Source organism: Vollenhovia emeryi, unplaced genomic scaffold (assembly GCF_000949405.1).
Source record: "Vollenhovia emeryi isolate VEMERY1.0 unplaced genomic scaffold, V.emery_V1.0 DF939165.1, whole genome shotgun sequence".
Taxonomy (NCBI): Eukaryota; Metazoa; Arthropoda; class Insecta; order Hymenoptera; family Formicidae; genus Vollenhovia; species Vollenhovia emeryi.
This window is the reverse complement of record NW_011967201.1, coordinates 764,001-791,604: the sequence shown is the minus strand read 5'-3', so window position 1 is coordinate 791,604 and position 27,604 is coordinate 764,001. Positions and strand designations below refer to the sequence as shown.

Here is a 27,604-nt window from a genome sequence, read left to right as displayed (position 1 = left end):
TCTCTTGACACCCCAACCCCACGATTATCCAATTTTCTTCGTCACTGCCGTTTAGACGTGCGGTAATGTTGTCATCGGACAATTATACGCGAGATGTAATTGCAGCTACGACTTTCGCAAAGATCTATCTCAACGCGCTGCGTTCATTTCTTTTCTCTCGAAAGTCGTGTGTGTCCGAATGAATATAAAACATGCACCTGCCGCGGCTGTACAGACCGCTGTGTGTCTCGAAAGAGTTAATCACCTATTTAAAAGGCACTAAATTCCGGGCCTCTTGACTTCTCGTACCTCGCGAGTGATTCCGATCTCTCTGTACGTCTCGAAAAATTTGATATCGCTCTTTAAAAGTAGCAAAAACCACACCTCGCGACTTTGTGCTTCAATTTGTCGCGTTGGACTCCGACCTTCGTATATCTCTTTAAAAACTCAATATCTTTTTTTAAGAAAAAAAATTACACTTTTTTACTTCGATTGCTCTCTCGGATATCTCCTTTCCTCTAAAATCAAACGTCTCGCGTTTCACTCACGTCGATAGCCCGGTTTTAAATTTCGCCAAGACTCTCTTCGGACCATGCGTTGACGATTCGACAGTCGCGAACTGAAGAATTCGACTAATCGGATAAGTTTAATCGCGACCTGCCTCGTTTCGATTCTAATCTCCAAGTGCGCAGCGTGAAACAGGCTCCATGTTAAACATTGGTATTTACGCGACAAGAGACGCGCAAATTACTCTCCCCCCCCCACCATATGTCTCTTTATTTCGGGGGGAGGGGAGCTGTTTTCGGGCGCGTGCAACCTCTCGCGATCTCTCGATCTCGAGCGGCGATGGGGTGCACCGAGCGGACGCTGTGACTACCTTATGCACGTACACTAGGAATCGCCGTTGCCTTCCCACATGAATTTGTGCACATAACACATTAATACATTTTGCGTACACATACATGGAAAATTTAGAGGAAAGTCCCCTTTTACGAGACAAGTTCCTAATATGAGATAGTCGATTTCTGTAAAATTAATAAACAAATAACCTTTTTTTAAAAAAAGGTAAAAGAGACGCCAAGTATAAGAGCCACCCAATCAAGAACAATATAATTTAATTATTTGGATATATTTTGTTAGAAAAAAATACATTTTTATTGTCTCTACAGAAGTAATGTAAATAATCTAAATATCATCAAATTGCGCTAACTAAAATAGATATTTATACAAACTGGATACTTTATTACTTTTTATATTAAAATGTTATATCCAAACAATCGAGCATAAGATTTTACCGAAAGAAATTAAGGAGACAATAATATTAATGAGACAAATTTTTAACACTTATTTAATAAAAATATAATGCAAACAACTTTAATACAAATAAATATTTTATTAAAAGATGGCCTTTTCTGTTTAATTATTGGATACATTTATTTAAAAAACTTGGCGCCGCTAAACCAAATGTTCATTGCGCTTTTCCTCCTTCCTTACGAGTATTAATTTCTGTTAAACTAATAGCTATTATTTATTGGTTTCGCCATGAATGGATTGCTCTTGAAGCGAAATCTGTTCAGTGGAAAATTGATAGTTAGATCGTCGCGAAAGAAGATTTGTGATTGAACTCGGACGTTGAAAACCTACCTCACGTTAGAAGCCTATCTCATAATAGGGGACGTCCCTCCATGTGTTCTACATGTACACCTAAGTTCATAGGGAAGGCATCGGTGATTGCTAGTGTACGGTCACGGTCAGAAAGCTTGTCCGGCGTTTTACAATAAGTTTCCCGAATATTCGTATGTATCATTGCATAGACATCCATACGTATCGTTCTTTCGCTCTAATAACGCGACACTGCACGTATCCGTGAGCAAAAGCTCTATAATCTCTCGCATGGTGGACCGTGCTTCCGAAATTTATCACAAAACGTCGGATAACCTTCCTGACCACGAGCGTACAGCGATAGACGGAATGGTCGCGACACTTGCTTCTTTTAATGAGTTTAGGAACTCGAGAAATGGATCGGAAACGCTCAGAATGGTTTCGGAATGGCCGTCGAGTAAAAATATATTCCTCGAAGAAGATCGTGAAACGTAACCCTCAATCTAACCGCACGTTCCTAAGCTCGTTAAAAAAAAAGTGTCGCAACTATTCTGTCCACCACTGTGCGTACGCGCGCGTGCACGCGTTTAACGGATATTTGTATACAAACAAACGTACGGTACGCTACACGCGCGCGCGCGGGCGCCACGCGTACGCGCGCGCGCGCGCACACACACGACACCACACACAGCCCGGTCGGCAGACAAAAGGATCAGATGTACGTCGGAACGGACGGGAAGGGGGAGCGGGTGGGAGGAGGAGGAAGGAAGGAGGCGAAAGGCGGGGGAGCGGGGGAGCGGGGGAGGAGGGCGAGCGGACGACGGAGACAGAAAAACACACATCGCAGGTGCAGCGTGCGGAGCGAAGCGACCGGGACCCTCCTGAGTGTAACGAACTCTTTTCTTTCCCTCCCCCCCCCCCCGTCTCTCTCTCCTTCCCTCTCTTTCTTTTCCTCCCCCGAGCTCCTTTCTCGCCGGACCGTGGCTCGTACGGTGGTTACATGCTAATTCCCCGCGCCGGACGATGCTACAACGGGTGGTATTCTTATCGTGGAAACGAAACCACGCCGTGTGTGCCGTTGCCTATCGCTCGCCGAGACAAAGGGAGACGAGTTGAAGGCTGCCTGAGAGCGTCGAACACGGCGGCGGCGACTCTCCGGTAAAGGAGGGCATGGCGCAGCGCGTGTTATATCTAAAAAAAAAAAAAAAATTCCCCGCCGGGGAACGGTATCTCGGAATTTATTCCACCGAGTCCCACCGGAAAAACGCGTCGAGCGACGTCGAGCGGGTCGACGTCGGTGCCGAGGAACATCTTATAGGGACGGTAGAGCGACGAAGAAGAGAGAGGAGAGCGGGAGGGGGACAGGCCGTGTGGAGGAAAAGGGGCCGAGAGAGCGTGGAGGACAAAGAGAGAGAAAGAGAGAAAGAGAGAGAAAGAGAGAGTGAGAGCGGGAGGGAAAGCCACACATAGAGAGACAAAGAGAGCGATCAGCGGAGGCCAGCGATCAGCAGCGCAGCGGAGACGAGTGAAGGTGTGCAAGAGCGACGAGGGGAGGGGGGAAGCATTAGACGGGGACAGACATAGAGCGCGCGTCCGAAATCTCGGTGGGAAAAAAATTCCTACCTTTGGAGCCGCGGGGAGCAAAGTGTATGCTGCTGGGGCTCTCTCTCTCTCTCTCTTTCTCTTTTGTCTCGCTCTTTTCTCTCTGTCTCACGGCCTCAGAGCGACGTCATAGCCGTAGGCGTAGCTGACGCGCGAGAGTCGCGGCCATTTAATACAGCGGCGGCGTAAGCGACGCGACGCTCCGCTGTGTAAAAACCGACCCGACTATCGGCGGCAGCGGCAGCGGCGGCGGCGGCGGCGGCGGCGGCGGCGGCGGCGGCGGCGGCGGCGGCGGCAGCTCACCACTGGTAACACCGAGGTCGCTCCGTGTCCCTCATCGTATACAGCGAAGCGGTATGGTGCCCGCGACCCCGCCCATTCAAATCGCCGAGGCCCCGCCAGGGGCGGCGAGGGCGATCGGGGGTGGCGGGGGGAAAGGCCCGAGACGCGGCGCCGAAAAGCCAAAACGCTCGGCAGGAGACGCCGGGGCCCGACCCGCGTCAAGCACTGACCCGCGTGACACCCGCGCGCGCCCGCTCTCGATGCGTGCCCGCGACGAGGCACGGCGCCGAACCACGACTCGCCGCCGCCGACCGTTTGTCTCCCCTCCCACTCCCCTCCGCTGTCGATACGCGGCAGTGCCGGCTTTATAATGGAGCTTGCGCTCCGTTTCGAATGTTTCTATCGAGGGCCATTTTGAATCTAGCTCGGGGAGCGCGCGATCCGTTCGAGTCTTACGACGGATTACGCACTCGATTTCGTATTGTGATGAATAATGAGAGGTATACGTCTCTGTTTCAAGGTACGGGGCGTTTACTCCAAGACGGAGCTGCGCGCGACGATACTGCGTTAGCGGCTTTATCAACCTCCCCATGTGACGTCACCATCACCGTGAACTTCGGACGGTGACGGTGGGCAGCGCTACTTGTCGGCTCCGGGAAGGCAAAACGACAAGACGGTCGAGAAAATGTTTGGAAAGTGACGTTTGAAGGGAGAAATAAATGATACGCGGGATGACGTTTTCATGCTTGGCTGGTTTCCGTCGAATCAAATGTCGTTCACTTTGAAGACTCGACAAGTATCTTCGAAGAATTTCACCGACAGTGACGAGAATTTTGCGTTGCAATTCTCAAAGTCGAAGATGAATTCAGATGTCGCCTCGCACTTACGAAGTCATTGACTGCGTTCAGCAGAAGTTAGCGCTTGCTAAGCGCTTTGCGCTTATTGGTTTATACTTTCAGATCTGTGCTGAAATAGAGATTCTTCTAGATCTATCCAATCAGCATAAAGCGCTTATTAAGCGCTGACTTCTGCTGAACGCAGTCATTGGCCGCGTTCAGCGGAGAAAACTGCTCAGTGAGCGCTTCGCGCTGATTGGGCTATACTTTTAAATCTGTGCTAATATAAAACTGTTCTTCTAAATTTTCTAAGTATAATTCAATCAGCGCTTAACGCTCACTAAGTTTTCTCCGCTGAACGCGACTATTGGCGTATGTTTTTAATTTTGACTGAATCTAAAGGCCTGTGTCCACGATGCTAGAACTTGGTGCAAGCCTTAAGAGCATACTCCAATCAAACCCACGAAGTTTACAATAGTTGCCAAGCAGCTTTTTCTGCCGAGCGCAGCTATCTTTTATGGAAAAGCTGCAGGTCGATTGGCTGATGCATTTCTCGGAACTACTCGTAGAACTTGGACATAGTTCTTGGGTCGTGGACACAGGCCTTAAGCCTCCGCTACAATGATTCTCGGTTCTGTCTACAATGGTCGTAGTCGTAGTCGCTCGATAAGAATTCACCAATCGCAGTCGATTATTCTTACGACTACGACCATTGTAGATAGAACCGAGAATCATTGTAGCGGAGGCTTTAATGGCTCTAGCAGACCAACGCGACGCGCGATAATTCAATAGGCGTAATCTTTATGGGAACACTGTGCGCTCATTAGATAATCGTCACGTCGCATTGTCGCACTGGTTATATGAAATATTCGGTATACGTACAATAATACGAAATTCTTTTTACGTACTTATTACATTAAAGTAATTATTGTTACTTCGTTAATTTATGTTACCTAATCTTTTAAACTATCGAATTACGTCCCCCTATCCCTGACTATCCGAATCTCTACCTACCCGTATTTCGATCTATAGACCTACCTACCCATTTTCTACCCCTACCCGTGTTTTAATATAATGAACCTACAAATCTTTAATCGCGACGCGATTTACCAGGGGTTTGACTTGGAGTTTAACGCGTTCGCGGGATTTAATAGGGGTTTCACTCTCGCACATATGCGAAAATATGTGTATATAGAAGTATAACCCACCCGAATTGTAGCAAATGAAAAGAAATCATACTCCATCAGAGTGGCCAATATTGACCACTTAACCTCGTTGTATTTAGTGTTCCCTCGTTGGGCCAGATTGGACATACCTTTCGTTGCTCCTGGCCATACAATCTGGTCATTTTGACCAGAGAACAGCAAGGAAGAAAATTTCTTCCATAGTCGGTTATCGTCACCGACAAATATTTCGTACGGTTCGAATATACGAGTGTCGATCGTATCGAAAAATGCACGACCATGAGTAATAATTAATATAAAGTTTACATTAAAAAATTTCTCGGTTTCACGATGTTTACGCAATCTCATATTATGTTATTTCGCAAATAATAAAATCGAACATAACAAACACATAATAAACATGCACATGGATGAGCCGTGAAACAGTAGAATAAAATAAACGTATACTAAAATGGATGTACTTAATGTTCATTAAATTCTTTTGTTAAATGAACTTAGAATATGTTAAGCGATAAGAAGATAAATTCTGCCTCTCTTCCGTGTTTTATTAATAAATGCAGAGTTTTTATGATAAATATGTATTATCAAATAACAAAACGGCGTGCCATAGACGAGCAATAAATCGACAAATATAATGCATGATCTCCAGGATTAAATATCTGTCTAATTCCAGTCCATCCATTTTAATACTGAGAAAAATTTCCATTGGATACATCGATAAGTAGTGTCTCAGATGGAAAATTAACCATCGGTTTTTCTGACTAAGTTTTCTGATTAAATTATGGATATATTCGATTAAATTTGTATAATAAAATTGCACTTACTGATGCAAATTTAATCGAAAAAATCGATTAAATTTTCATCAGGCAATCTAGTCGAATATACATATAAGTTTGTTAATATAATACACTATGTAATTGAATTATCCGATTAGATAGGCCAAGATATTTTTCTCAGTGAAAGTAATGAATCTATGATATTTGATACGTTTGTAATGTACGTTCTTAATATTTAATATATACATATATCTGCGTACAACCGCGCAGTGCGGAGGTGCACAGTTAATTTTATTAATAAGAATATTGATAAAGCAGTATATTTTTCCTAGGTGTTTTCAGACTAATTTGTTTATTCCCTGAGAATTTTGTATAGCCTTCATGGATTCATTACCTCGATTTAGAAGATAAACTTAACTTCTCACTCACCGATACGACGACCTGCAACACACAAATGCAAAATCCAAATTAATGTACTTGAATGACGCAACATTAAGAAAAACCCTAATAATTTTACACGAAATACACGCGAGTACCATTATTCGTAGGACACTTCAACCACCGCGAATACAAATAAGGACTATATAATTTCCGGAAAGAAGTCTTGCGCGAGCGTCAATTTTCGTAGAATAGACAGAAATTTCCTTTTCTATTTCGTGCGCACAAATGTTTCGGCCGGTACTCGTGTGAGTCGTTCGAACGGGCGAATCGAGTAAACGAAAAGGAGAATAAAACAATCTGTGAAATGGAGTTAACACGAGAATAACGTAAAGACAATTATATTTACCAAAGGATTACTCCGTAGCCGCCCGATGTCTCCTAGGCCGTCGCATTCTCTCAGATTCCTCCACTTCGCACTGACACAACACAACACTCGCGAAAGAGGAGAAACTTACGATCGCGTCACGTCACTCCCGGCGTTATTCGTCGCGGACTCTATTGCAACGAGAGCAAGAGACGCGATCGCGGAAATGCGATCGATGGCGTCGCGCAAATTTCGCCGAACGTTTCGGCGAAAAGGACTGGCGTCTCCCGAGAAAAGAGACCGAATGCGGGCGTGAACGGGGGATTTCGCACGAACGTTTCTCTTGCCGCGCGTCACGCGTGAAATTCTACACGCGCGAGGAGATACGAGCTGAAATTGAAGCCCGGCGTATTCGCGTCGCGCGTGGATACGACGGCGCGACGGCGTCGGTGCGGAAGATCCGGCTTCTCGCGAAGTACGCGTCTCGATGGATCGTCGACGCACGAGTATCAAATCAACGCGATTGCTAACTTGATCAAACTCACCGCCGTCACGTGCGTGCCTTCGTGAAATGCGTGGTGACCGTCGGCGCGGGAGAACGATTCACTGCGTGCCCGCGAAGCTTGGACCAACATGGCGCCGCTTCCCAGCGGCACTGCGCGGTAGCACACGCGTACTACACGAGTTGAGTCGACGACGCGCGACAAACGTGTAACACTTCTCACTTCGACACTGTTCGCTCAAATAAACGCGTAAATTCGCATGCTGACGAGAAATCGACACTCGCGGCTCTCCTCTATATTCAATTTACGCGTCGAAGGAACAGCAAGCGCGAACGGTAGACGGCGATTCGCCGGTCCGCTTCCCGTATTCGAGTTAATGAACACTCGCGAGAGACGAAGACGATGTCCCGCGGTACGTGCGGAATCGAAGAGCTCGATCGGGCAGTCGTGGCGTCGTTTAATCACGCGGAGAACGATCGCGCACACCGTCCCGTGACACTCGTATCGGCGGTTCGAACGACAATGCGACGCACGGAACGTTCTCTGACTTTGGCGCGCGGGGGTCACCGGCGGCGCGGCGGCTCGACGTAAACAACTGCCGAGCGGCGCGCGGACAAAAACATGGAAACAATTTAACGAACGAAGAATGAAAAACACGCCGTACCTGCTCCGTTGTTTTTCACGGGTATCTGCCTTGGTGCTGGCTGCTCGCCGTCGCGTAGCTGCTTCTCTCGCAAGTGTCGTACGCTCTGTACGCGTACTGTGTGCTGTGTTAAGGCTCGTCTACACGACAAGGCGTAAAGCCTCGTCTACATAGAAGTCGTAGTCGTAAGAATAGTCGACTACGATTGGTCAATTCTTATGTATCTGACGAGATTGACCAATCGCAGTCGATTATTCTTACGACTACGACTCTGCGACTCGCATTGTAGACCACGCATTAAGGCCATTCTACAATTGCGTAAACGTGGTTGTTATCGGTTGTACAGTGTTGTAAAACACAGTTTTAAACTAGCATTTCCGATTGTAAAGCCTGTTGTAAAAGATGGCTGAGCTTCATCTTTCACGACTACAACGATGTAGGACGTAAAAGCTAACCAATCATTCACTTCAATTACGACGTATCTCACTCTATTGTATATTATTTTGATGTACAACACTTACTACTACTTCTACTCCTACAACCCTGCAACCGAGAATCATTGTAGCGGAGGCTTAAGAGTATACTTAAGATGATCTTAAATATAAGAATGGACTATGAATGCCGGCCTACGATCGAGAACAATCCTCTTGCGCCTGTGCCTGCGCTCTTGCGCTGCGCCTTACGCCTTGTCGTGTAGACGAGCCTTTATAAAATTTTAATTCAATTGGATTCACACAGCCTTTTAATCGATAGATTTTGGTTTGTTATCGATCGATAGACTTACCTTTACAATTGGATTTTTCATTTGTACATTAATAAAAAATGTTACACAATAGCCACAGCTTCGTGTGTAGTATTGTGTAACATTTTTTATTAACGTTTTACAACGTAAGAGTTATGTATTATTGTATGCGTATTAAATGTTAAAAAAAATTTATGACAAAAATGTAAAATAAATTAGTATGGCTCGCATGTGTTAATCACAAATTTCAAAGAATTTTAAAGGACTCAGAGCCGTGACAGGGTTGTAGTGTCTAAATATTCTAGTCTAAGTTTATTGCAAAAAAATACCCTGGCCGAGGTGATGTTTTTTCGCAATAAACTTAGAATAGAATATTTAGACACTACAACCCTGTCACGGCTTTGAGTCCTTTAAAATTCTTTGAAAAATGTAAAAGCAATTATTGCAAAGAAAAGTGAGCCGCTGAGAAAAATTCGGTCTGTTCGCTCACATAGCGAAAAATCAACAATGGAACACAACCAAAACGTGTATATCTGCGTTATCCGCTTAGCCCAAACGTGGACATTGGCTACGTAGTTCATGTCCATGTTTTCAATGTTCACAGAGGGCGTATCGCGTTCGAGGATCACGTAAAAAACTGGGCCGTGAAGCGGGGAGCACACACTTTTGCATAAGTGCATAAGCATGTGCATAACGAATTTGATTGGTCCATTTCCTTGTGCAGTTGCTTATAGACCAATCAAATTCGTTATGCTTATGTTATGCACTTTTGCCAAAGTGTGTGCTCCCCGCTTGACGGCTCTCAGGCCTCCTCTCTGTCGGAACTATCCAGAAACGGTTTACCATCATGGTTCCCATTCATGAGGTCGGCATCGCTGAGAATTTACTTGTAGCGCCGCGTCATGGTAAGAAGCAGCAGTAGGAGAACGGCAATACAATGCCACGACATCTGTCGCAGGTTCCTGTCTTGACAGGAGACGATGCTGACCTGTTCTTGCGTTGCTGCGTGCGTATGCGCTATCGCATGAATTTTCGCAGGTGGTGATTTTTCAGTGCCGAAACGAGAGAAGTCCGAGGTGTGCGCCGGTCGGCGTGTTCGCACTCGTGGAGCGACAACGCAAGTCCGGAGGCGCCCCGGTCGAGGGGCGTAGCCCGAAATCGAAGGAGAAAAAGGGGCCTCGTGGTTGACCACGCGCAGCTTATATCTCGCGTCGGATTTCGTGCTATCCCGTGAGAAGATTACGAGAGCGTGCACGTAAGAAGAGTCGCAAGAGGAAAAGAGAGGAAGGGGGGGAGAAGGAGTAGGAAAGGGCAAGTTGGAGATCATTTTGACAAGCGGGCCACCTTAATACTGTAACACCACGTATACGATGTCGAGTCGCCTCGAGTCGAATTCGTTGGCAGCGCCTCGATTTTGAAAATTCGATTGAAGTGCACGCGAAGGGCCGTACGACATTCTGATCTTATCATCGTTCCAGCGAGAATCACTGCCAATGTGCAATTCGGCAGATACTTCCTACGTACAAAAATTAGGCTATTTGCACCTTCGAGATGATACCGCGGATGCTGGTGGTACGACCAGGGTCTCAGGTTCCAGGCCCGAGGCTCAGGTGCCTGTATCGAGAAGTGCAATTAACAGAAATGACGCTAAAGCGCCTGGCAGGCCGGTTGGCGCTATCGAGAGCTTCATCGAAGGCAATTCTTCGGATATTTCTAGACAAGCGGCCGCCATTGAGTATAAATTATATGAACGTGAAAACATAATAGCTGCTTCACGATTTGCCACGCCGAAGCCAGTGGAGCAGATCAGTGCGCAGCAACAGCAGCAGCAACAACAGAATCAGACTCGTTCAAGTCAACAGGCTCCTGTCTATGAAAATATAGATTACTATCCGCAACAGAATCAGCCGCATCCTCCTTATTACCACACGATAGAATCTAGGAAAAGTCCCAAAGGTAGTCCCAGAGGTTCTCTAGTTGGTGATTCCTATGAAGGAAATTACAGGAAGGCTCAGCCGCAGGTGCCAACTGGCAATCGGTATCAAAGTGCGTCACCAGCGAAGGAATTGCCGCCATACGAGGCGCCACCAGTGTACGAGAACATACAGGAGGTGCACTTCTCCGAGAGCATGCAGAATAAGCCGGGGCCTCAGGTCCCGCCCAATTATTATCATCCGGCGAACATCAACGGCGGTGATTACGTTGTTATGACTGGAAAAGTGGGACAATCTCAGAACCAACGTGGAATGACACAAAGTTTATCATACACCCAGCAAAGAAGCGGAAGTATACGTGGTCAGAGTTACGATGGCTCAAATTTACAACGATCAATCGACTCGTCCACTACCAAGTACTTACAGAATTCATCCTCCGCTTCCGCGGACCATCAGTCTGGAAGAAGCGCTTATGTGCCCCCCTCGGAATTGCAACCACCAAATAGGAACTTTAATTATAATGCCGATCAGCAGCAACAGCAATCTCCGAGAACTGGATTGCCGTACCATAGTGAATCCCCTCCGATACGCTTGCCGCCAGAACCTCATCATTATCGCGGTTCGTTGGAAAATGCTATGAGTGGACAGCAAGGATTTCGTACTACAAATCAGATTGACAATAATCAACCTCCTCCCCAGTTTCGACAGGACAATCCGCAGAATTACAAGCAATACGTTGAAACTTCTTCGAGGATCGCAAATGCAAATTTCACAGGAGACTCGCAGGCCAGAAATTCTCCAGTATACGGAATTCGTTCAGGAGAACAGACAGCATGTCGCAATCCTCCGTGTTACTCTCCAAATCGTGCGCTGCCGCAGAGTGACAGAAACTATCATCACCAAGAAAATTTTCCCGCGAGAAATTCGCCCGTTTACTCCTCAAATCGTTCCACAGAGCATTTGAGATTAGGCACATTGCAACAAAGTGACAGAAGCTACATGTCGGATGTATCAGATCTCCCGGCCGCAAGGAGTTCGTCTCTGTACTCACCAAGTCGAAGTGATCCTGCCAGGGCCGTTATTGCCAACAACAATGCAGTGAGAGAATCTCCCAAAACAAGCCCAACGCATGGTCAGATGCCATTAGATATTGCTTCGCAGAATATCATTCATTCGCCCAGACATGGACTGTCTCTTTCGTCGACCAATTCTATGGGGAGTCCTATACGTGGACAAGTGCAGGCACCTGTTAATAGCGCTTCAACTACAGTCAATGAAATTGACGCCACTGCTGGTCCCAGGATTACTAGCCTCCCTCCTGGCGTTACTAGTGGAGTTGCAGGGCCAGTACTCTTGAACGCCGGTGTACCTATGTTGCAAAGATCTTCCGATCCGGAAGCCGAAGAGAGAAAGTCTGTTAGCCCGCCGATCAAGCCTACACCTGGGAAGGGATTGTTACCCTACAATGTCATTTCTAGACCTTCGGTAAATTTATTGCTTGCAAGAAAGCTGTTTGAAAATTGTGTACTCTTCAAAATCTTGTATCTGCTTGACAAATCACATTTCGACAATTCTATGCATGTATGCACTGACAAAAAAATCTTTTTAAACTAAGTAAACAGATTTTCACTTAAAATAATTTTTTTACTGAAGTAAATATTTTATTTAAATAAAAATATCAAATTTCAAGTAAATCTATGTATTATATCAAGTAAATTAATTTAAATCATTACATTTTCTACATTTGAATAAAGATTTCATGAAATAGAGAATATTGTTTATTAAATGAAATTGTTTTTGTTAAATAAGAAATCCAATTTTCTTCGCTGTGAAACTTATATCTTGGTAAACATTTTCTAAAATTAAAGTAAAATTTTTTAAATTTCAAATTATCTACTGTTTAATATTTAATAAATACTTAAATTAAAGAAATGCATGTTTCAATTTGTTTATTATTTTTTCAATTTAAATTAATAAGCTATTAGGAGCCATCTAATGAATAATTTTCTTGAGTAAAGTAATTTTTTTTTATTAAAATATTTTTTTTATCAGTGTGTCTTTTTCTGTCACCTGCACTTTTATCACGTACTTGCCTGTTACTATTAGTGCATATTTTATTAAAATTATAATGAAACCATCAATGCATTGTTTTAATCGTAATGTATAAAAAACATTCTGCATTTTAGATGCTAATGCGTCCCTAACACCAAATCTCACTCTGCTTAAATTACATTCTCATCGCACACAATGCAAATTATTTAGCTAAAATATCAATGCTCAATGCAATTCGTTCAAAATAATTTTTCAAAAGTTACGAATGAGAAATCTATTGCACCAGCAATGATATCATCAATGCCGATAGTTTCATTTACTTTTTGCGTAACATCTGACCTATGATGATAAGATTAACTTGCGTTAAAAAAACGATTTGCAAATGCTACATTTTTTCGTTTGCATTTTCCACCTCTTTGTTGCTTAACTGTACACTGCGTAATTTTTAGCACGTGAAGTTTGGGAAAGCCGCTTATGATTCCATCTCCAAAAAATTCCCTCTTCACGCACTCAATGAGTCATAACCGGTAAATTGTTCGCCGCTGACAAGCAACGTGCGTTCGCCGGATGATATTTTATTCATGAGGCATCTGTGTTTCTGTACTTAAACATTTTCTGTCTTTGTTTTTCGTCTTTTTGCATAGATCGCTCTGTTCATTTATCGAAATCAAAAGCATGCGCGAAAACAATAGCGTTTCGCAACACTTGCATGGAGCGCTGCATTAAACGTTTAAAGAATGGCAATCTATGCGTACATATTTTAACTCTATTAAATAATCTGTGCATAATTAGGCTTTAAATAAGAACCACTACTTTCCACGATATTAATTTCTCGACGACCAAGCTATACGTGAAATAATAATTTTTATATTGGATATGCATTAGACGACGTTTGATATCCAATCATTAACGATTAATACATTCTCCATGCAAATTACCTCTCTCAGGGACCAACGGAAGCGGAAAGAAAGATAGAGGAGTTAACGAGGCAACTCGAAGAGGAAATGGAAAAGCAGGAGGAAGAGGGAGAATACTTTGGTAAGAAAAAATCTACTTACGCAATGTTTGTTCTCTCGCTCCGGAAAACTGAGACTATCATTACGCTTCCTGTTTCATATTTCTGCGCGATAACGAGCTATCCTAGTCGCACGTCCTTCGGCCCGAACTATTTCTTACGATACTTTTTCACCTTATCTATATCCTCTTTCATTATTGTTTTACTTTATTCCGCACTTGTAATAAAAGACAGGAGTGGACGACTGAGGAAACGATGATCGCAGGTTCGCACGGTACGATCGCCCGGAGTAAATCCATAATTTTAGACATTTCTCTGAAACGCTAAAAGGCACGATACCAAGGCTGTGCCAATTCCCACGGCGCGAGTTCGCGGTAGACCGGTTTCGGAAAACGGAGTCGAGTTTCGGTGCGTCGCGGATACTTTTTTAGCGCGACACTTCGTTGACATTCACTCTCTCGCGCGCGCCGCGTTAATTTCCACCCACGTATCTCTTTCACTCACTCGCGTCTTTCTCTTGCGTAAAGGGCCGAGGGCGAGTATACGACGCATAGGTGCATACATAAACAGATAACTCACTTGATTCTTGCGACGCTTTAAAGTCGCGCTCCGTTAAAGTAGCGCTCTTACTAATATCGATAGGCGTGTCAAATCGATATGCGATTTCTGTGGCTTCCCCGTGTCGAATACGACAACAGCCTATACTCGACGATTGTGCAATGTGCAAAATCACGTCTAACGCAGAATGAAACAATTCGATTTTTCCCTTCCTCGCTCTGTTCATCTCCCTTTCTGTTTAAATTATGTTAAATTATCTATACGTGTCTCCTCCTCTTCTCTCCTCTCCACCTCTCGAGTTCTCTTTCAAATAACGTTGATTTTCATCTAATTATTTTATCAGAAATAAACATATGTGTCCTATACTTGTTTTGTATCTCTCTCTCTAGTTCTTGTGCGTAACAAACCACATTATTCTGCCATTAACACACACTTTTCTAAAAATCTAATATTCCTTGCTTTCAAAAAGGAGACACTATTTCTCTGACGTTAAGAACAGGATAGTCCTCCATTTTTATGAACTACGAATGAATGAGTAATCAAGGATTTAAAGGATCCGCGGAAATTAAATGATCCATTTTTAATGTAACGCGAATCTTAGCAAACAAATCTATTGTTAACAGAACAGAATCTCTACCACAGTGTAATAAAATCATCGATACCCCGTAACATTTGCCGCGTTGAAAATGATGAAAATAGTTAGATTTCTTGAAGATAACTGAGCAGGCGTAAGAAAGGCGAAGCGTGGCGTGCTATAACGTAACGATAATTTAGAAAATAAATGTGAACGCAGCCTAACTCGCGCAATAAGGAATGGAGAAACGAGCAGACAGGAACCTCGGTCGAGCGAAGCAATGTCAGTCGAGAAGTGGCGAGCGTTTAGGCGAACGTAATGTCTCCCTAGTCGCTTTCATAGTTAGACGACCAGTAGTCTTCGTGTAACGTTCTATACGCGTGGCCGCCTCGCCGTGGTCGGTAACAAATCTCATTATAGCTAGACCAGTCCGACTGGTCGTTTGTCGGATTCTAGTGCGACCTGGTCTAGCGAAACCAAGTTGCAATATTGAGGCCCGGTGTACACGCGAGTTTCGAAAAAGTCTCTTCGCCGTGGGATGGCAGGATCGCTATTGCCCGCCGAGAGCTGTGAGTTCGCGTCTGCAATCATCCGCGACAGATCGGGTGATTTTCGATGAACGTGCGACCCTGACGAACGGTGCCGCATTGTCACGCTCGTCGATGGGTGTATTTTTAACTCCCCGACTTGGTAAAGCTCGATTCTTCGCGCTCTTGAACTCCGCGCGAGTATATTCCGCGCGACGAGTGTTTTTTCGGGCTTTTCACGTCGCGAAGTAATCCAATTCTCCACTGAGGTGGAACTTATATATTTCGACACGCCAGTTAGCAATTTCAATACAAATTAACGAGTACAGACTAGTTTTGTTAGTAATTCGTTTGCGCGTGTTTAGAAACATTTGTAACACGTTTGTAAATCGCGTAAAGCATTTGTAACTCCACGGAGGAATTTTGAAATGTGTGCAGTATGTCGCGACGAAAGAACTGTGTCTTCTTTACAATTTCGCGATAAACGGAGCGTTGAGGTTTCGCATTAATATTTCTTGGCTCGATAGGTATTTGCCATACGTGCGGTGAGAAAGTAACCGGCGCCGGACAGGCTTGTCAAGCAATGGGCAATCTCTATCATACCAATTGCTTCATATGCTGTTCCTGCGGAAGGGCTCTCCGCGGCAAGGCTTTCTACAATGTCCACGGGAGAGTTTACTGCGAGGAGGACTACTTGGTATGCCGCCCATTTAATTCAAATGACCATTGAAATGACAATCAATCGTTCGCCCAGCTCATAGAAATCGTATTGTGTTCGTAGTATTCCGGTTTCCAACAGACAGCCGAGAAATGCGCGATTTGCGGCCACCTTATCATGGAAATGGTAAGCGACGAGAGTCGGTCATTATCATCCGTTAAGTCTCCCTGTTGTAATTCAATGTAACGTCGCCTTTTGCTGTCCACAGATATTGCAAGCCATGGGCAAATCGTATCACCCGGGCTGCTTCAGGTGTTGCGTGTGCAACGAATGCCTCGATGGCGTGCCCTTCACGGTCGACGTCGACAATAAGATCTATTGTGTCAACGATTACCACAGAATGTTTGCACCCAAGTGCGCGTCTTGCGGCAAGGGAATCACGCCAGTCGAGGTATGCGCACTGGAAATTAACTCGCTTACGTCATCGAGGCGCACGACGGTATCTGGCGTGCGCCTCTGATCGGACCTCTCTTTGCGAGCTGTGTTCTCTTTTCTATTTTAGGGAACCGAGGAAACGGTCAGGGTAGTCTCGATGGACAAAGACTTCCACGTTGATTGCTACGTTTGCGAGGATTGCGGCATGCAATTGACCGACGAGCCGGATAAGCGGTGCTACCCACTTGATGGCAGACTTATGTGCCGTGCGTGTCACATCCAACGCATATCGCATACGCAACCGAGGGCACCGCAACCCGTGTCCGCTAGCTATCAGTTTATGGGCTAAGTGTAATGACATTTAAGCTTCCGTCGGAGTTCCCCCAACTGCGCACCTAACGATCATCCGATAATGAGTATTATGAAAATCAATCAAGTAAAGCGAACGAATCGTTAACATTCCTGAATTTTATAGAATCAGGACGTGCGTACGTGCACACTTACACCAAGTCCTAGTCTTCAGCATGGGTTTTCTCGGGAAAAGTGTATTAGGAAACGGGGAGGGGCGACAATGTGATATCGATTAGTGTCTTTTGATTTTATCTGGATAAGAATTTCCAGTTTTAATCTTGCGACAATGCACCAGAGAGAGAGAGCTAAAACTTACTAGCTTTGCAACACCGATATGTTCCCTTACAGAAAGGAAACGAAATAATCACTGAAATTACTGTACACCAGTTATTTCTAATGATTCAATTATGCTGTACAGTAATTTTCGTGTAATTATTTCATTGTTTTTCTGTAAGGGTTGATACGATCTGCTATCGCTTCAGTGCAACTTTCCTCGAATACTCCCAGACAGTTGAAATCTATTAAAACTACATTCTGTAAAATGTCTGCTACTAAATTTTGTCGGCAGAAAAATTACGAATTGGGTGTAAGATCTGGCTAGATGCTGTTGGCAGAATGCTCATAGAAATATGTTAAAGCTCATTAAAATGTGATGATAGATTACTGGTGGAGATCAAGTAAACTTACTACACAATTTGGTGCTAATCGGCGGCAGAAATAGAGCGATGTCTCATAAAAGAACGGGATAGTCGCGACAAATACGCCTTAAGCATATGTACGAATCGCACTTTGCGAATTATTCATTCGCATTTGAATGAAAATTACTGGTAAAAATCAACTTACTACACAGTTTGGTGGTAATCGGCGATAGAAATAGAGCGAAGTTTCATAAAAGAACGGGATATTCGCAACAAATACGCCTTACGCATATGTAGGGATCGCACTTTGCGAATTATTCATTCGCATTTGAATGAAAATTAATTGTCGCTCCGGCCATACATTTTTAAATTACCTATTACACAAGATTCTTGCTGTAATAGCTGTCACTGTTAATGTATTGCGATATATGCACTAGTATAATTACTAATGTATCTTGTGAGAACAAATTATTGAATCGATACATGACAAAAGCGGCTGTTAATTAATGTAAAAATAATAACCAGTTGTCGCGTATTAGATACGCTTTTTATCGCGAAGAAATGGAATTTTAATTAGTTTGACCTTAGAAATATGAATTTGATACAATTATGTAAGACTGGTATTAGGAAAGTGAAATCATTGTGTTGCCTTCTGGCTTCTGGAATCAATTTGACGTATCAGTGCACGTAGCATGATTGAGTACAAGTTCTTCTTTTAATCGAAGATAATCGACAAGTTGTAAACAGACAGGCAGGAATGCCTGGACATTTCCATGATTATAGAATACATCAGAGAAATGTCCAGGCATTCCTGCCTGTCTGTGTACATTTAATATATGCGATTCTTATTTATTTAGCAAAGGTAAGGCCTGAGCAGAAAGATTGTCGTAACCGTTTACGATTCTGTCGTAAGACTCAAGTCGGAAGTCAACGCACAAAGAATTGTCGAAGACGTATGTCGCCTTGCGGTGCGACGAATGCGACATAAGTCTACGACAATTCTTTGTGCGTTAACTGCCGACGTCGACTTGCGCCTTACTACGGAATCGTAAACACGACAATCTTTCTGCTCAGGCCCGTACTCTGCGAATGCGGTGGTTTTTTACGCTGAACGAGTTGCGCAGGCAACTGTGATATAGTAGCATAATAATTATGCGTTCTTAAGCAAAAACTTCATACTTTTTATCGTATGTACATATTTTTATCAGGTATGTTTATTATAATGCGTGGCGAAAATACGATCCCGGAAATATTCCTGCGAATGTTCTCTGTCGATCAAGTTTTACTGTACTTTATACACCTAGCATAGATTAACAATATTTATTAAGATGTATCGTCTCGTTGCAACAACTCGTGTAATATTGAAAATTATCGGTATACTTCGAAAACTACGACACGTTTAGCGTTTTCGCACAAAGTATAGAGACTGGAAAAGCAAGTAGGCGTGCTATAATAATAAATATATGACAATAGCACTGAAACTTTCGCACAACTCGAGCTGCCAAATAACTACTGTTATCCTTCAAGATTAATAAGCGTAATTATTTCAACGTTACACATAAGTAATTTTAAGTTCGCGCGCATATTGTAGATAGTGTAGTCCTATTTAAATCATATATGCAGTATGTATAAATGACTATCCTTTAATAAAGGCGAACTGCAATAGTATATCTCTTTTATCCTTGTAATGGGGGAAAATCCGTTCATATCTCAGTACTTTCCTTAGTGCATTGACCAAACATTTGGTTGTATCGGGCCAACGTTTCGCCAGTGCACTGTGCTACTAGGGTTGACTGCATGTGGAACGATGAGTGGGATAAATAAGTCAAAGAATGATGCAAGAAACGATTTATCATAATCGAATAATATTCAATGTACAATTCGATATAGATTCAGTGAGACAAGTCCCCGAGCTACGCCGAGCCCCGCTCGCAGGTCCGACATAGTGCGGGGGAAATATTTATGGTTTTGGGGGCTTCGTGTGTCGGTTGTCCGTTTCACACTCTGTTTTGAATTTTGTCTTGTGTCCTGCCGCAGATCTGTCTGACTGTACTGGCTACAACAACGATTAAATACGATTACGAGGAATACACCGCGTTGCCGTGATCGAGGAACTAGGATTTTACGGTATACGTATATATTATTCACGCGACAAGAGCATCTCGCCGAGAACAAAAGCAAGAGAGATCAGCACGATATATCTGAGATTAATCGTGATCGGTAACCTACTCATAGCTTTGTCCGCAGGCTGCACCACGTGTGCGTGTAAGAAAACAGACAAGCCACAGATGTTTCCAAATACAAACACAGATACAATTATAATGTTATAACAGTTTATTTCTTCAATTTCAACAGATGACATTGCATTCAACGTACATTACTCACCTCTGCTGACTGAAGCTTGAACGGTTTCACGTAGCCTAATTTTCCCAAATACCTAATGGCCATTGTCGTTCCTCCTGTTACGATTTAGTATTAATCTTTAATAGATCATTACCGAATTATCTATTACTCACTGAGTGGTAGGTCGCCATTATTAATTTTCGGCGAGAAAAATAACGAGCTAACAAGACTAGTCCAGGATTCGAACCTGGGACCTTCCCGCTTGTCGGACGAATGCTCTTCCAGCCGAGCTGTCCAGGCCCACGCTCGGGATCTTTCTCGCTTACCTACTTTATTTTACTGAATCAAGCGGGAATAGTACACTAGCAGCGCGACCCCGGGGCGACGCGTGGTATCTCGCTCAATGAGAATAGACAATTCGACGAGTAATAGAATAGTATGTAAAACGTAAAAAAATTACAAACCAACAGTAACAGTGTATCTGAGCGGAGTGAATATTTTATAAAGCGCATAAGTAATGGCCCAGTTACCAGCACTCGAATTACGGACTAGGTCTACATATTTCTCACTAAAATTCATGTACTCCAACATCTGGACTATATCCACGCCGCTAAAAGTGCAAAAGCGTTGCGTTAGTCAATTGCCAAGCTCAAATGGCACTAACAACATCAATTAATTGCTTACGTACTTCCTAACAGCAGTATAGAATATAGCTACCCATCCTATAGAAGTAATTACGTGCACAGGTATCAGCACGTGCCAATAATCTTTCGTCATTTGCTTCATCTTTTGAAATACTGACAGTTTCTGTCCCGTCTGAGGCTTCTGGCAATCGTCCCCGGGACTTTGCTTAAGGTCTGAATAGTACGCCAGGGCGATATCATTTTTACTAATGTCCTGCCGCAACGACTTCTGATGCAGGAGTACATTGTTTACGAGACCTAAGGAGTTACATGACGCGGCCTTGTAACGGTGATATCTCTCTGCAAAATGAAACAAACCCTGATGATCCGATACATGTTGAACCCACCGATGTCTACCATGTTCGTGCGAGCTGTACCAGGGAATGCCGACTTCCAGCGTGTTGCGTTAACACGACACGTGGAGCACGCCGACAGCGGAAGGTACTTGGTCAACGAGGCCGATGTCGAAGCGTTACTCAGTTCCGCGCTATACCTCAATCCGCGTAGGAAGATCATATCCATGTTCGAAAAACGCCGCCTCTTTTCCTAACCAAGGACCAGTACGCCCTCGTATCCTCGCCAATTGCCAATTATACCTAACGGGAATTTCAAGAATTTGTACATCAAGAATCGACGAGGGAGAGTTTCTCTATCGTCGCTATCCGTTACTTACGATCTCGCGTGATATTCAGATTGCGTTCATCACGCAATTTACACACCTCGACGTATCACTCCACAGCCCATACTCGTTGATCACAAAAATGCACACAACCAAGTCGAAATGTAGGAAACGTAGCAATGCCTCGTCAACAGTGACATCTGTGATCTCTGCTGAGTCACTGTCAAACGAACCTGCTATTGTTAATAACGAACTCTGCAAGTTGCACCAATTCCATATAATAGGTTTGTTTTCTGTTCCTGCACGGGTGAACTAGTGCAGCAAGCTAGAATGAGAAAAAATATACTTGTCTTAAGCTAGAAATCCTGAGTGCTGAATGGTGCAACGATAGTAATATTTATTAGATTGTAAGCAAATCCAGCAGGAAAAATAGCATCGCCTGCAGCGGGCTTTATTCTAATTTATTGTACTAGTTTACTAGTGTAGGAACAAAAGAAGCCTGATATAACTACAGCTTATACTAGCATTTCATTCGCTCATACTTGACCGGGAATAAATGCATTTTTAAATAACTCCTATTTGCAATCGTTTGCATTTCGTATGAAGACGTTTGCAATGCAATTGAAAAGGTCAATTGCTTGTAATATTACAATGTAATATTCCTAGGGTTGGGAAGTAACTCGTTACTTGTAACGAAGTTACAGTTAGAGTTATTTTTTTTTGTAACTTAACTTCTAACTTAACTAACTTACTTTCTCTCGATCTGTAACTGTAACTTAACACAGTTACATTTTTTTACAACTAGTAACTACCCACACAGTACCGAAATTTAATATTTCAGAAAGCTCTCAAAAAAAGCTGTCAATGAAATATGAAACCTTTCAAAAAAATATTTCAGACATGTTTCAGATACATGAAATGACCGCGTAGACGAGATATCATAAATGTTCCTGAAATATTTCTGAAATGCTTCAGAAATATCTCTTAAATGCTTCGAAAATATTTCTGAAATGCGTCGGAAATATTTTTGAAATGCGTCGGAAAGATTTCTAAAATGCTTCAGAAATATCTCGTAAATGCTTCGGAAATATCTCTTAAATGCTTCAGAAATATTTCTGAATGATTTCTACATATATTACATTTCAATATTAATTTCCAAGTTATCTTTCGGAAAGCTTTCTGAAACTTGTTTTGCTGTGTGGGTAATTTAATTAATTACATTAATAGTTACTTTACGTATATTTTAAACCTCCACAGATCGCATTAGGTCTTGCATTTGTGCATAAACACCTTTATCGACGCTTTACAAATCAAATGCAAATTTGATATTTTTATTTTCATCGCAAGAAAGTAATTGGAAAGTAACGACTCGTTACTTTTTGAGTAACTGTAACTGTAACACGTTACGTTTCAGAGAATTGGTAACTTAAGTATCTAGATATAGTCCAACAATTAAATCAATGCATTTCTCTGTGCCCAGACATTACCAAAACGGATGAATTAATTTTAAGATTACATTAATCGTAAAGTGATTATCTATTTCTATATATGCAGCTAACATCGTTTCTGATTTGTCGTCGTCATAATGCGTGGTTTTATCTAATATTATTTCCAAATTTAACTTACCGATCAATGTACAGTCTGATTTGGTAACATTTGGTAACATTCAAATTGGCATCAACATTACTTCAATGCTACCAATATTTAGACAAAGAGTCATACCTCACCTTTTGACCGCTTACCAGCAATATTTGGAAATAGTTCCTTGTGTGTCTCTCTACAACAGTCTGTATCTTCTATATTCAGTAAGTGATACTCCGCAATAGAGGACTGTAATAATGGCAGAGCACAAAGAATATCAGTGGCTGATGCAACATTATATTCGCACATATCAGTGTAAAGTGTGTTTCCACACATATTTCTGGAACAATACGAATAATTGTCAACCGTCGACGAAAACATTGGCCAAATTACACGAGCACTTAATTCTTAAACATTCAGAAACATACCATCGCCTGAAAGACATATCACATAATAAGCTGCTGCAATGTTACAGTTCGAAATTAAACTGCCAAGACTGTCTTGCAGGGTTCGAGAATAACACGAACAGTTTGCAACCGTCTAGAGAAACATTAATACAATTAAAAGAGCACTTATGCGATAACCATAACAAACAATATGATCCCGAACATAACACAGAATATAATGTAATTAAAGTGAAACTGGTTCCACTACGTCCCTTTATACTAAAACATTATTCATATTTAAAAGGAAATCTGCTAAAATGCAATAATTGCTTTCAAATATTTTGCATCGCTGGAATCGACGGTAGACTTTATGTGGAACTACTTAATCATTTAAGATATGAACATTGCAACAAATTAACAGCAGTAGAAAGGAATGAATCAAAAGTAGCTTGGTATTGGGATTACTTCACACAGAACAAAGGACAAGCAGAATGCATGATTTGTGAAAAAAAATATGGCACATCCACTAGTCATGAGTGGCTGGCTTCTCATCTCGTAAAAGTCCACAAGTAAGAATAAATAATAAATTCATTGCAATATTGGAGAATATAAAATTGATATAGTAATGAAATTATCAGTAGTCAAACATTATGCAGCACATCTACTTAGCAGTCGTTTAGACACTTATATAAAAATTAAAAGCATACATGTATTGTGGTCAAAATTGCATAGAAATTCCAATCGCAATTACTAATTCTGGATTATTGTGTGAATGTCATAGAAATATGTGTATACAACTTGCTTACCACAAATTCCGATAAATATAAAAATACGCACGAGTCCGTATCATATATTCATATATATTTATTAAAATTGAATCAAATAATTATAAAGGTAAATACTTCGTACGTTGAAGAACATAGAAAGAAACATAAATGAATAACATGAATCTTGATATTGGTTAGAAGAGTTCTTTGAAAATAAACGTTGAAAAGTTTTAAATATATCTTTAAACTTACGTTATGTATAAGATAGTTTATATTTGATATCTTATACAATTATTAACATTACTAAGTTTCTTTGCAATCATGTTAACTTATATTCATGGGTCTAGATGCTTCTAAATTTCCAATAAGAATCATAGAATGCGAATCTTTCGGCCTTCAAAAGAGTGGCGAGCATAATTGGAATTTCTTTACCACATTTCTTATTTCCTTAATCATTATTTAATTATGCAACACATAAAATATCTGTTGTTAATTATTCAAACATAATCATTTAAAATATAGGAAAACCTATCCAACTTTGAGCATTGCTACGGATGAGACGGAGGATTCGATGGACACAGATATGAGAACATCTACAGGAAAAGAGAACGTTGAAGAAACCGCAGCTTCTTTATGTACGGATATGCCCACAATGACACAGAAGTGACAAGAGCTCTTAACGAGTAATTATTCCCTATACATTTATTACACAGTACATGCAAATGAATCTTGTGCATTAAATATTGGTTATTCTATGCAATAAAAGTACAATCTATAAAGTCAATACGTTATGAAAAAAAAATTAATGAATTCCTTAAAATTCGAGTTACTAATCAAGTCGCAAATTTATACCCGTATACGCTAAACCTTTGCACGGGAACAGTGCGTTATTCACGTAGGAACATTGACGGATTTCTTCTTAGGACTAGACGAGAGAAACCGTCGATTATTGGCTGGCGAAGGGACGATCTTCACCGTATGGTACGCAGGGTGTTACCACCTCGAATTCCTTGCTCGCATATCTTCGAAAATCGCAAATACAGAGAACAGGCGTCGGGAAAGGAGGCGGGGGAAATTTCTATACTTATAAATAGAAATAGTTTGACAATAAGTGTTATTTTCATGTACCAAGCGATAAATAAATCAGCTACATAAGTATCATATATAAGTATTACTATTAAGACTTTGATTAATTATATTAATCCATTAAAATTAATATTTTTGGCTGAATAATCGAGTGATTTTAAATTCTAATTATTCTGTAACAATTTACATTTCTTGCCCATCCCGTGTTACAATACAAACCAACAGCAAGCACTTTGAAAGCAACAGATGACTTTCAGGATTGCCTTCGCAGCTTAGATGGGACTGATATTCCAGAAACCAATGCTGAGCTTATCAGTGCATTAGAGATCTAGATATTAATTATTTGACTGGACTTCCTCAACCTTGCCATTTCCACAAATATAAGTTTTCCCGCAAAAAGGAATTCATGTCAAGTTGTATAAAACTCATTCATCAAATAATTATTGCATTCACAATTTGTAAACTAGAACATTATAAACTATTTTAACTTTTTCTAATTCTACAAACCTATTTTATGCGATTCATGTAACTCATGTACATTACGTATATCACATTGCAGTTTCTATAAACGTGTTCGAAAATTTTGTTTCAATGACTGTATTAAATTAGATATTACGTTTATTGTATATAGTTGACAAGTGACATACGATGAGTAACCAAATTAGACATTCCTAATGGAAATAGAGATATGTTTTGCACTCTTCAAAGAAAATAATAATTGAATATACATGTAAAAAAGTTCATCATTTGATATAAGATATAAAGTATATAATCTAAAGCACAAAGTATTTAATAAGGTGTATTAAAATATTGATTCCGTATTGAGTTTGATGATTTTATCTTTAAATAATTAAATTCACATTTAAACTTTGATTGTCGTATGTTACACATCATCGCACAATTGACATATTTTTACATTATTTAGCCGTTTATGTCATCTATCTGTATACCCTCATGAAAAAGTCTATGTTCCGAAATATGTTATATAATATATAATACATTTACGTTAATGTATACAAATGTATATATAAAATATAAAAATGCATATAATTAAGTAAGTCATTTTTGCCGCCTCTGAGATGAAAGAAATATAAGAAAATACTATATATTTTTATGAAATATGCAAAATATATTTTTGATACGTAATCTAATATATAAAATAAATATATTAGAATATATATAAAATATATGCCTGCATATATGAAATTATATCATATTTTGCCGGTTAAAATATATGATGAATATAAGTAAAGTAGGTATATGTATACTGTACTCAAGAATATGGTATATGTACAAATATTTTCTATATATACAACTATATGTACAAAAATATATAAATGCTTTTTATATAACACATATATTTTTAAATCTATGTAATATAGTAAATATATATTATGAAATATATTTTTATAGGTATACTTTTTATGGGGGTACTTTTGATATGTATTAATCAAAGTATTGTATTTGCATTATAATGTCAAAGAAATAAATTGAATATTTTATACCCTATTTCATACCGCAATGTTACTTATATCTGTAAAATAAAATAGGTTATCGATCATTTATATTAATAATAAAATACAAATATTGAAATCTATCTTCGTACAAGGCACATCGCAAAACACCATATAAGCTAACAATGCTAACATTAATATATCATAATTTACTACTCAATAATATAATTGTTATGGGCAACATGTAGTATTTCACATTTATATTGATTTTAAGAAAATTGTAACGATTATGCCCACACAGCACAAAGCTCCGATTATAAAGCTCCCGGGGAGTTCATTTCGCTGAGGTTCCGGAAAGCTTACAAAATTCGACAAAACAAGCTTCCAGGGAGTTCATTTCGCTGAGCTAAAGTACCTGTAAGATTTTTCTGGAATAAAAATTATGTTGAAATTTAGTAACATTATTCAGTATTTTTTACATATCGAATTATGTAATATACAAATGAGAAAAACATTAATATTACATAAAATGTGATTGATTATTCATATATATGGTGTCTTGCATTTCATCGGGGTAGCACTCTGTACTATATGTCATGTTAGGTGTACCTTTTTTTCAGCATTTTGCTACATTCTTCCCCAAGTGTCCAAGGTGGCATGTCGTACTTACCTGTCGTATGTCGTATGTCGTACATTTTAAAACATGACTTCTCAACTCCCTGCGAGCTTAAATGAAGCTCCCCGGAAGCTCCTATGTCCGCTTTTGAGAGCTCCCTGTGAGCTTTATTTAAGCTCGCAGGGAGCTTAAATAAAACTCCTAAGGAGCTCTCAAAAGCGGACATAGGAGCTCCCAAGGAGCTCTGTGCGAGTTCGTTTGAAGTTCAAGTTAAGCTTATGAAAAATTTTAAGAGCTCCCCAGGAGCTCTCTGGGAGTTCCCCGTGCTCTGTGGGACGTTACCAAATCAGACTGTACATTGATCGATAACTTAAATTTGGAAATAATATTAGATAAAACCACGCATTATGACGACGACAAATCAGAAACGATG

The 27,604-nt window shown here is 41.2% G+C and overlaps 4 protein-coding genes across 10 annotated transcripts in view; 2 read left to right on the top strand and 2 right to left on the bottom strand.

Annotated features, from left to right (window-relative positions):
• LOC105564408 (E3 ubiquitin-protein ligase RNF38-like) overlaps positions 1-14,938 on the bottom strand; it is an 83,328-nt gene extending 68,390 nt beyond the window's left edge. Inside the window, exon 1 of the mRNA XM_012016746.1 lies at positions 13,939-14,938. Within this exon, the coding sequence (XP_011872136.1) occupies positions 13,939-13,979 (41 nt within the window). The 5' untranslated portion in view covers positions 13,980-14,938. The remainder of the gene's footprint in view (positions 1-13,938) is intronic.
• Positions 9,657-18,480, top strand: LOC105564409 (LIM domain-containing protein jub). The gene is made up of 6 exons (XM_012016748.1): positions 9,657-12,313; positions 13,828-13,918; positions 16,082-16,251; positions 16,336-16,398; positions 16,481-16,663; positions 16,775-18,480. Exons 1-6 carry the CDS (start codon positions 10,388-10,390, stop codon positions 16,994-16,996), a joined length of 2,655 nt encoding a protein of 884 aa, XP_011872138.1. The 5' UTR covers positions 9,657-10,387; the 3' UTR covers positions 16,997-18,480.
• Positions 18,481-19,467: 987 nt separating this feature from the next.
• LOC105564407 (protein FAM210A) lies at positions 19,468-21,470 on the bottom strand. Of its 6 annotated transcripts, none has more exons than XM_012016743.1 (7): positions 21,336-21,469; positions 21,040-21,258; positions 20,668-20,962; positions 20,444-20,589; positions 20,013-20,095; positions 19,866-19,884; positions 19,468-19,692 (listed from the first exon to the last, which is right to left on the bottom strand). In XM_012016743.1, the coding sequence occupies exons 2-7, from the start codon at positions 21,182-21,184 to the stop codon at positions 19,634-19,636; spliced, it is 747 nt and encodes a 248-aa protein (XP_011872133.1). In that variant the 5' UTR covers positions 21,185-21,258; positions 21,336-21,469; the 3' UTR covers positions 19,468-19,633. The 6 variants fall into 6 exon arrangements, with proteins under 6 accessions (XP_011872133.1, XP_011872134.1, XP_011872131.1 ...); XM_012016744.1 differs by having other exon boundaries at positions 20,022-20,095; XM_012016741.1 differs by lacking the exon at positions 19,866-19,884 and having other exon boundaries at positions 21,336-21,468.
• Positions 21,471-23,020: 1,550 nt separating this feature from the next.
• LOC105564406 lies at positions 23,021-25,248 on the top strand. 2 transcript variants are annotated; one of them, XM_012016737.1, is made up of 3 exons: positions 23,021-23,817; positions 24,538-24,650; positions 24,939-25,248. In XM_012016737.1, coding segments are annotated over exons 1-3 (813 nt in total). In that variant the 5' UTR covers positions 23,021-23,119; the 3' UTR covers positions 24,941-25,248. The 2 variants fall into 2 exon arrangements, with proteins under 2 accessions (XP_011872127.1, XP_011872126.1); XM_012016736.1 differs by having other exon boundaries at positions 24,538-24,698.
• Positions 25,249-27,604: the final 2,356 nt, after the last annotated feature.

Coding starts and splice junctions, on each gene's coding strand:
- LOC105564407 (XM_012016738.1), bottom strand. CDS start 21,184: ATGGATATGATCTTCCTACGCGGATTGAGGTATAGCGCGGAACTGAGT. Junction 20,096..20,443: donor CAGATACACTGTTACTGTTG/GTTTGTAATTTT, acceptor AAATCGTAACAG/GAGGAACGACAATGGCCATT. Junction 19,885..20,012: donor AGTCAGCAGAGGTGAGTAAT/GTACGTTGAATG, acceptor CACGTGGTGCAG/CCTGCGGACAAAGCTATGAG.
- LOC105564409 (XM_012016748.1), top strand. CDS start 10,388: ATGTGCAATTCGGCAGATACTTCCTACGTACAAAAATTAGGCTATTTG. Junction 16,252..16,335: donor ACTGCGAGGAGGACTACTTG/GTATGCCGCCCA, acceptor TTGTGTTCGTAG/TATTCCGGTTTCCAACAGAC. Junction 16,664..16,774: donor AGGGAATCACGCCAGTCGAG/GTATGCGCACTG, acceptor TTTCTATTTTAG/GGAACCGAGGAAACGGTCAG.
- LOC105564406 (XM_012016736.1), top strand. CDS start 23,120: ATGGCAGAGCACAAAGAATATCAGTGGCTGATGCAACATTATATTCGC. Junction 23,818..24,537: donor CATCTCGTAAAAGTCCACAA/GTAAGAATAAAT, acceptor TTTAAAATATAG/GAAAACCTATCCAACTTTGA.